General features: G+C 48.2%; 1 protein-coding gene across 1 annotated transcript in view; it reads right to left on the minus strand.

The window, feature by feature from the left end:
* Positions 1 to 4,680, minus strand: part of LOC134949887 (cytochrome P450 2G1-like) — a 100,226-nt gene extending 95,546 nt beyond the window's left edge. The window contains exon 1 of the mRNA XM_063938584.1: positions 4,657 to 4,680. Within this exon, the coding sequence (XP_063794654.1) occupies positions 4,657 to 4,680 (24 nt within the window). The remainder of the gene's footprint in view (positions 1 to 4,656) is intronic.
* Between the last annotated feature and the right edge of the window lie 4,940 nt (positions 4,681 to 9,620).

The raw sequence follows: 9,620 nt of genomic DNA on the forward strand, positions 1-9,620 counted from the left end.
GGCTCGCGGGGGGGCAGGGGGGGCTTCTGCCACGCCGTCGGGATCGACGGTGCAGCGGATAGCGCGCGCTTGCCAGGAGTTGCAGGAGGACGCGGCGCAGTTGGTCGACCCGCCAGCGGGGGCGAGGCGCTCGCGTATTGAGCAGGAGGGAGTATCTCGGATCGGACTGCCGGTCCCGGCAGGGGCTTCCGGGTCCTGTTCTTTGTTTTCTTTTTCAGGAGGGCTTGGCGAAATGGATGATGATGGGGACGAGGATTTTGAGATTCACACAGCTGTGGCGTCTGGGTCCGAGCGGTCGTCATCTTCAGGTGAGGTGGAGATTTCGGCTTAGGGCTCCTCTGCGAACACTAGTTCTGACAGTTCCTCCTCTTCTTCATCCTTATCGTCGCAAGCGTCCGAGGTGAGTAGCACGGCTAGAGCAAAGAAGCGGGCTGCCAAGTACGCGAAAAAGGCGGCTGGGCAGCGGGGGAAGCGGAAGAGGCGCAAGCGGCTTAGCGAGAGCGATCGCAGGGCCAAGAAGCGCCGTAATTTGCCGGGTGTGGTACACTGTGACTTTACGGCAGTGTTACGGGGGCTGCGGGATAGCTGTCATAAGAAAATTGGAAGAGGCGATTACGTGGATTTGTTCGTGCTGACTAAGGATGCTAAGAGAGAGTATAAGGCAGCGAAAGCTAAGAAGGGCATAGGTGCTGAGGCGTTCCGGTCGTTTGACAATTGGCTGGCTTGCTTCTGCGTCTTTGCGGCGTGTTATTTGGAGGATAGGCCGGATGAGCACATGAATGTCTACCGGTACTTGCACCTGATACACAATATGCAGCGGTCGTCGACAGGAGTAGAATGGCGAGCGTATGACGAGAAGTTCAGGGAGAAGCAGGATTGCTTGCATATAATTGATTTTGGGTGCAAAGACGTTGAGGTATGGCTTCAGGTCACTCGCTCTTCTTTGACTGCGAAGTAGCCTGGAATTCGGGGGTGGATGGACAGCACGCTGGGCCGTCCGCCCAGGGAGCTAGCGCGGAGGCAGGGTCGAACAGGAAACGAAGAGCTGCTAATCACGGGGGCGGGCAGGCGCCCGCGAAGGGTAAATGCTTCACATATAATAACGCGACCTGTTCCTTCGGCAGGCAGTTTCGTTTTCGACACTCTTGCTTGCAATGCGGCGGTTTTCACCCGGCCTCCAACTGTTTTAAGGGGAATCGACAGGGCCCAAGAATGGTAAGCATGGCAATGGTAAAGCCCCTGGGAGCGGGAGCGCTCAGCAGGGCTCCAACGCCAATTAATGTGGATGCCATGTCCAAGTGGCTTGGCTGGTATCCAGATAGGCAAGTCGCTAGTTTTTTGTTTCAGGGTTTCAAGTTTGGTTTCCGCCTGCCGGTTGCAGGCGATGTGAGAGTTAGTGCCCCCAAGAATCTTCAATCCGCTCGCACTTTCCCGTTAGTTTTGCGCGAAAAAGTGGAAAAGGGGGTGTGCCTGGGTAGGATGGTGGGCCCGTTTCACCTGCCCCCATTGGATGAATTGGTTATTTCTCCAGTGGGGGTGGTCCCTAAGAAGACTCCGGGTGCCTTTAGGCTCATTCAGCATCTTTCTTACCCGTCGGGGTCGTCAGTCAACGACGCAATACCGCCGGAACAGTGTTCGGTGGTGTACCAGTAGTTTGACGAGGCACTGGGGATCGTTCGGGCTTATGGCCCAGGAGCTCTGATGGCTAAAATTGATGTTGAATCCGCATTTAGGTTGCTTACACTGCATCCGGACTCATTCCGTTTTATGGGTTTTCGAATCGGAGCGGAATATTTCGTTGACAAATGTTTGCCAATAAAGTGTTCCGTTTCCTGCTCATTCTTCGAACGGTTTAGCACGTTTTTGCACTGGTGCGTGGAGTTTTCTACGAGTGGTCATGGGGTAGCACATTACCTTGAAGATTTCCTGTGCGTGGGTCCGGCGGATTCTCCGTGCTGCAGCGATTTGTTGTTTAGCATCCGAGCCCTGTTTTATCAATTTGGCGTACCTGTGGCCGAGGATAAAACGGAGGGGCATGTCTCCTGTCTGTTGTTTTTGGGAATTGAAATCGACACGGTGGCGGGCTCCTGCTACCTCCCTCATGCCAAGGTTGCCAAGCTTCGCGAGGTTATCGGTCAGTTTGTGGCGTCGTGCAAGGTTACGCTGCGACAGGCGCAGTCTTTGTTGAACCTCTTGAACTTTGCTTGTCGGGTCATCCCTATGGGCAGAGTTTTTTGCCGGAAGTTGGAAAGGTCGACGGCGGGGTGTGCCAGACCGCATCATTTCATTTGCTTGTCCTCCGAGATTAAGAGGGATTTGGCCGTTTGGGCCTCGTTCCTGGAGGACTTCAATGGGGTGCGTCGACAATGGTGGATTTCAGCTCTATACCAATGCGGCGGGTTCCTTTGGGTTCAGATGCTACCTAGAGGACTCTTGGTGTGTGGCCCCTTGGCCAGAGGGTTGGTCTCGCGAGGGTTTCACTAAGGACCTTTTGCTGCTTGAGCTTTTCCCCATTATGGTGGCCTTGGAGGTTTGGGTGAGCGTCTGGCCAATCGCAGCATTTTGTTCAGATGTGACAATCTGGGCGTGGTGCATGCGATTAATAATCAGAGGGCTAAGTTGCTGGTGGTGTTGAGGGTGCTTGCGCAGCTGTTGCTGACTTGCTTGCATTGGAATGTATGGTTTTGTGCGCAGCATGTTCCGGGAATTGAGAAGGGAATTGCCGACGCGTTGTCCCTTGGGCAGTGGGATAGGTTTTGGCTGTTAGCACCTGAGGCTGATGCGCGGGGGTTTCAGTGTCCTGATTATGTCTGGCAGGTGATCGGGCTGGACTGGAGAACTTAGCGATGCGATCTGTAGCTCCGAACACGCTCAAGGCTTACAGTCAAGCTTGGAGTGAGTGCGAAGAGTTTGTCCAAGGGCGGGGGCAAGATGGTAAGAGCAGGCATCGGTTGATGTTTTCTTTTATTTGGCAGCATTTTGTCACGGGTAGGTCTAGAGCCGTGGTGTCCCGGTACCTAGCAGGGATTTCCTTTTTTAATAAACTGAAGGGCTTTCCTGACGTGACAAAGAGCGGCCTCCTTGCAAAGGCGATGGGTGGCGCCCAATCGACGCGGCCCTGCTGCCGGCTGTCATCAGTGCAGTAGCCGGAGTTGTGTCTTCACTTTTTGAGTCGCTGTTGCTCGAGTTGGCATTCTCCATGGCTTATCATGGAGCCTATCGGGTTTCGGAATTGGTGGCACCATCTAAATGGCCAGATTCGCACATGCTCCGAGATGATGTGGTGGTGGGTGAGAGGTCTTTGCTGTGTAGACTGCGGTGCTCTAAGATGGACTAGGTGAGTAGAGGGCGATGGGTCACTTTGGTATCATCTCTGGATGAGCGCATTTGCCTGGTAAGATTGGCAATGAGATATGCGGCAGTACGGCCTGATGCGAGGGCTTCCTGACTGCTGCATTATGACGGTTTACCATTGACGAAGTATCAATTTCGCTGGATGCTGAGTCGCTGTATGGCCGGCTTGGGCCTTTCACCCACTGCTTTTGGTACGCATTCCTTTCGAATCAGAGCTGTAACGTCGGCTGCAGCGGCAGGTTTTTCCGCGGCGGAGATTCAGGCGGTGGGGCGCTGGAAGTCTTCCAGTTATAGGCGATATATTTGCCGGTTTTATGAGTTACTGTTTTAGCAAATGTTAAGAGGTTTACTGTTTGAATTTGTTGAGTCCGTCATTGTACAGTTTGTGTCCGTTTGTCTCCCCTGTTCATCCTACCCAGGGATTAGCTACTCGCCGCTGCTGGCAGTGGGGGTCTGGAGTTCTTTTGCACTTTTTGCCTGACCTGACAGACTGAATTTCAATGTTACCATAATTCGGCTGATTGGTTCCAATTAAAAGTCCCTCAGCAGGTTTCTAAGCTTTCACCTCCAGTTGAGTTCTTCTGTTTTCCCCATTTCCACCGCCCCCCCCCTCTTTTACTTTTGCTTTGTTTTATTTTGATCTTTCCCTTTGTGCCTTTATGTTACGCTTCGATTGGCTTGAAGCTTGTTTAGCACGGCTAGGCCGTTACTCAATACGAAATGACAACCCCTTTTTTCTTTTGGCAGATCCTTCAGGTTAAGTCATGTATTCAGCTCATGTTAGGACATTTACTAACCTACTTTTTATTCCTTCACTTCACTTTAGGTTGGATGGAAGATGAGTTGTCAGTATGAGTAGTCGGTCACTCTTTTGTTTACTGGGCAGCCAGGTTTTTGGCCTCGGAAGGGGTGCAGTTTTTTCCTCAGGCTCCTAGTGTTCATTGGCTTGGTTGGCGTGGAATGATGTGCCATGATTTGAAGTGTAGGTTGGTCAGTCAAGCCATGGAACATGGAGTCCCTAGGGTTCTGGTTGTCCATTTGGGTGGTAACGATCTGGGTAAGAAGACGTCTTTAGATTTGAGATGGTCCATGGTGGAAGATTTGTCAAGTATTGCCGCAGCTTGGCCTAGCTGTGTTTTGGTGTTCTCAATGATTGTGCCAAGGTTGCATTGGCGAGGAGTGGCGGATGGTCACCCTATTGATGAGGCCAGGCAAAAAGTGAATGCAGCGGTAGCTAAGTGGGTTTTGGCTCACGGAGGGACAGTGGTTCGCCATGCTAGGATTCGGTTCCGTGACACTCACCTTTTTCGGCCTGATGGTGTCCATTTGTCCAAGGAAGGGATGATGTTTTTCCTGGAGGATCTGTTTGAAGGGGTGCAGGAGTTAGGTTGAGGGTATGGTGGCGTGCGAAGCCTCTGTAGAGGAGTATTTCACTGTTGGCGGAAAAGAACGGCAGGATCTGGTTTGGCTTATTAGTCACAGTTTTTACGGTGTTGGTGTGGTTTAGGTGCACTCACCTCCATTGACTTTTAAGGCCGCTAGATCACCCGACAGGGGGCAGCGTCATCACACATCAGGGTGGGTAGTCAGCGTGGAGGTCTGAGTTGGATACCTATGTATGGTTTTTGTGGTAGATTAGGATTTTTTTAGTTTTAACATCTTTGAGGTTATCTTCAGTGGGTTTTTAGCCGTTCTTTTTTCTGCCACCATATTCGGTTAATATTATATGCTAATTTAATATTTCCTTTTACAGGTTTTTCTAGTGGTTAGGGTTACAATAAATAGCTAACAATTTTCTGACAAATACAAGTCTCTGTGTCTTTATTCTTAGTATAAGGGTATAGGATGTTTTACTGTTAGAATGGAGGCACACATCAGCCATTAGGAGGTTTACTTGATTATAAATACTAATGATTTTGTTACAACACAATTTATATAATAACAGTTATAATAGTTCTTGTCTCTGGAGAATTGTACATTGGTGGCTCCAGCACAGTCCAAAATTCAAAGAGGGGAGCCTCACCAACTGCCAGTGAGTCATGGCTGCAGATGTTTGGCAGCATTTGGGGTGGCAGTTGGTGTGGCTCCCCTGTTTGGATTTTGGACTGTGCTGCAGCTCTACTTCTGGAGCCACCACTAGCAATCGATTTAGAATTCCTCAAGAACAAAAGCTTCCAGCTATGCTGTCAATTACCACAATGAGAAAGGAATACCAGAGAGGGTGGTTATTATCCTACCAACTGTTCTATTATCACCCAATCTACTACTTAATGTGAGTGCTGATTATCTCTTTGTAGTGCATCATCTACATATGTCAATAGATTGGCACTGTCATTAGGAATGCAATGGCAACAGAAGCATGTATCCAGAAAATGACAACAAAGAAAGATTTTGCTCTTGTTTTATACACTACTGAAACCGAAAATATAATTTTTTAATTCAACGATGAAAAATCTTCATTCGGCCGTGAGTAAATCTACTAAGTTTTGTGCTAAAATACTTAGCGCATGCGTACTGCGTACCATGCGCATGCGCATTTTCGCCTTAATCGCTCCGTTGCAAAAATTGGCAACGAGCGAACAACTCGGAATGTCCACCACAGTGCCTTGCTAAAGTATTCACGCCCCCTTTGCATTTTTCATGTTTTGTTGCCTCACAACCTGGAATTAAAATGGATTGTTAGAAGGTTTGCATCATTTCAGTCACAGAACATGCCTACAACTTTGAAGATGTTTTTTTTTTATTGTGAAGGACAAAATAACAGAAAAGTTTAGCGTGCATAACTTTTCACCCCCCTAAAGTCAGTACTTTGTAGAGCCACCTTTTGCGGCAATTACAGCTGCAAGTCACTTTGGATAAGTCTCTATGAGCTTGCCACATCTTGCCACTGGGATTTTTGCACATTCCTCAAGGCAAAACTGCTCCAGTTCCTTCATGTTGGATGGTTTCCACTTGTGAACAACAATCTTCAATTCTGAACACAGATTCTCAATTGGATTGTTATCTGGGCTTTGACTAGGCCATTCCAACACATTTACAATGTTTCCCCTTAAACTACTCGATTGTTGCTTTAGCAGTATGCTTCGGGTCATTGTCCTGCTGGAAGGTGAACCTCCATTCCAGTCTCAAATCGCAGGCAGATTGAAACAGGTTTTGCTCAAGAATATCCCTGTATTTAGCACCATCCATCTTTCCCTCGACTCGAAACAGTTTCCCAGTCCCTGCTGATGAAAAATATCCCTACAGCATGATGCTGCAACCACCATGTTTCACTGTGGGGATGGTGTTCTTGGGTGATGGGATGTGTTGGGTTTGCACCAGACATAGCGTTTTCCTTGGTGGCCAAAAAGTACAATTTTAGTCTCATCTGACCAGAGCACCTTCCTCCATACATTTGGGGAGTTGTCCACATGCCTTTTGGCAAACTCAAACTTCTTATTTTTAACACTAAGTAATGGCTTTTTTCTGGTCACTCTTCCATAAAGCCCAGCTCTATGGCGTGTATGGCTTATTGTGGTAACATGCGCAGATACACCAGTCTCTGCTGTGGAACTCTGCAGCTCCTCCAGGGTTACCTTTGGTCTCTGTGCTGCCTCTCTGATTAATACCCTCCTTGCCTGGTCTGTGAGTTTGGTGGCTGGCCCTCTCTTGGCAGGTTTATTGTGGTACCATGTTCTTTCCATTTGAAGACGATGGATTTGATGGTGCTCCGGGGGATCATCAAAGATTTGGATATTTGTTTATAACCCAACCCTGACTTGCACTTCTCAACAACTTTGTCCCTGACTTATTTGGAGAGCTCCTTGGTCTTCATGGTGTGATGCCTCTTGCTTAGTGGTGTTGCAGCCTCTGGGGCCTTTCAGAAAAAAGGTGTGTTTATACTGACAGATCACGTGACACTTAGATTGCACACAGATGAACTTCATTTCACTAATTATGTGACTTCTGAAGGAAATTGGTTGCACCAGAGCTTTTGAGGGGCTTCATAGCAAAGGAGGTGAACACATATGCACATGCCAATTTTCACATTTTTATTTATAAAAATTATTTTTTTAATATAAATCTTTTTCATTTCACTTCACCAACTCAGACTATTGTGTGCAGATCCATCACATAAAATTCAGATGAAAAAAAAAATGAAATTACAGGCTGTAATGTAACAAAATAGGTAAAAAGCCAAGGGGGGGGGGGGGGGGGGGTGAATACTTTAGCAAGGTACTGTATATTGTCATCAATAGTAAAGGGATTCCAGGTCAACTCAGTCTGCCCACGGCTACACCCTGTCCCACTCCGCTCTGTCCTATACCCCATCCCGGTCTCTGTTTGCATTCTGCCTCCTGCTCTGTCCCACCCCACATCCCTTTCTGTCTGATGTTGTGTCCTGGCCTATTTCCTGCTCCCTCCGGCCCCCCTCCCTCACGCTGTGGCATATACTTTCCCATGTCCAGCAGTTCTTCCTTCTCTCTGGCTAGAGTCAGCATGCATATTAGAAATGGGACAGACCTTATTAGATTATTCTATAGATATTGCCTTCAGTATACTTGTGCATTGGTACTGTACAGTATGTCATTATCCATAACTTCATCTTGAAGGTTCCAGTTTATTGACTCCACAGTAACAGAGCCATCCCATTACCCAGTCCCATGTACCTTCATGAATACTTCCATTTGCGTATACAATGAAAATCATACGACCATGTTCCTAACTGCAAACACACAAAGTGGGCACATGTTAGGGCAAACAGGGAATTTCTAGCATTTGCCCTGCAGCTGCATGACATAAGTGATTTCGGATTTGTCTCATCTAGCTCCTTACAGGGTTATATTTTAAAGTAATGATGTAGGCAATTAATTCTGTCCCACCAGCATTTGATCTTGTTGCCTTACACTGTAATCTGCTGCTCTGCATTTCAATATTCAATATTTTGCAAACAGAATGTAATATTACTCATCACACCACTGGTATATTAATTACCACATATTAACTTCTTCCAGATAAAAATATATATATAATTTATAGGGAACTTACTTTCATCAGAGAGTTCACTATACCTCCTATTCCTATCTCCAGGACATTTCCCAGCAGTGGAAGAGGTGTTGGTCCAGGGGGAAGGTTCTGACAGCTCCAAAATCTCTTCAAACTTAAATACAAGATGAGGCAAGAGGCGCATAAAATCAGTAGTAGTGTCAGATCTTGCTGTAGATCCATTCTCAGTTCCCAGTGGCTTGTGTTCTCTGTGTGACTGACAGTCTGCCAAGACACTGAGCTCAGTCAGCCTCACCAGTTTACCACATAAATTGTAGGCGTGGAGCAGTATCCAAACATTTCAAGAAAGAATAATTCACAGAGTGCTGCAATATTATTCATTGTTTATAGTAGTGCAATATTCACTATATTTAAATCAGGGACGTGCAGTCAGGGGAGGCATGGGAGGCAGTGCCTCCCTGTCATTCCCCTGTCATTAATGATTAAAATAATACAAAGCAGATACTTATGACACATATTCTGTGTCATAACTATCTTCTTTATATTATGGTAATCATTTTCAGTGTAAATAGGTGTTTAAATTGATTTCGGAGGCACCGAGAGCAGTGCCTCCCGCTGCCAATAGTAAATGTCCAGAAGCAGGGGGCTGTAAAAGCCCATTGAAAAAACTGTGTAAGCGGCACCCATACAAGTGCCTCAGTGCAGGGACGTGCTTTCAGCCCATAAGAAAGCACGCCCCTGTCACTGAAGGCAGATGTGATTGGGCACCAGATTCAGCACTGGCAGTCACTGTCAGTGCTGTACAGGGAGGAAGAAAGCCACAGTGTCAGCTCTCACATGCGGATCTGGTGGGAGGAAGGATGCGGTTCAGGTGCCCCCCGGGCTCTTTCTTAAAAAAAACAGTAGTCCGGTCCCCATCCTCTAGTAACTGGCTGTGCGCCCGAGGCGCCCCCCTCCCCCCCGCCCCGCGGCCCTCAGCCTGCGCTGCCAGTGCCTGCTGCCTGTCTTCAGAATGACCCGTCCCCTGTGGCTGCTGCAGAGTGAATGGGAGCAGGAGGAGGGGGACGCCGGAGCTTACTTACCCGGCCGGCGTCTTCCTCTGTTGTGTATGGCTGCAGTCAGCGTCCGTGCTGTCCAAGGAGGAAGGCAGAGCGTTCGGGACCCGGCAGCAGCAGACAGGAGGTGACCCCCAGCAGCATAGGCATGACAGCATCTGACTGAAGTCAGATAGCCGCCGCCTGCTTTGAATACCGTCAGCCAGCTCCCTGCACCTGCACACG

The sequence above is a fragment of the Pseudophryne corroboree genome, chromosome 8, assembly GCF_028390025.1.
Source record: "Pseudophryne corroboree isolate aPseCor3 chromosome 8, aPseCor3.hap2, whole genome shotgun sequence".
Taxonomy (NCBI): Eukaryota; Metazoa; Chordata; class Amphibia; order Anura; family Myobatrachidae; genus Pseudophryne; species Pseudophryne corroboree.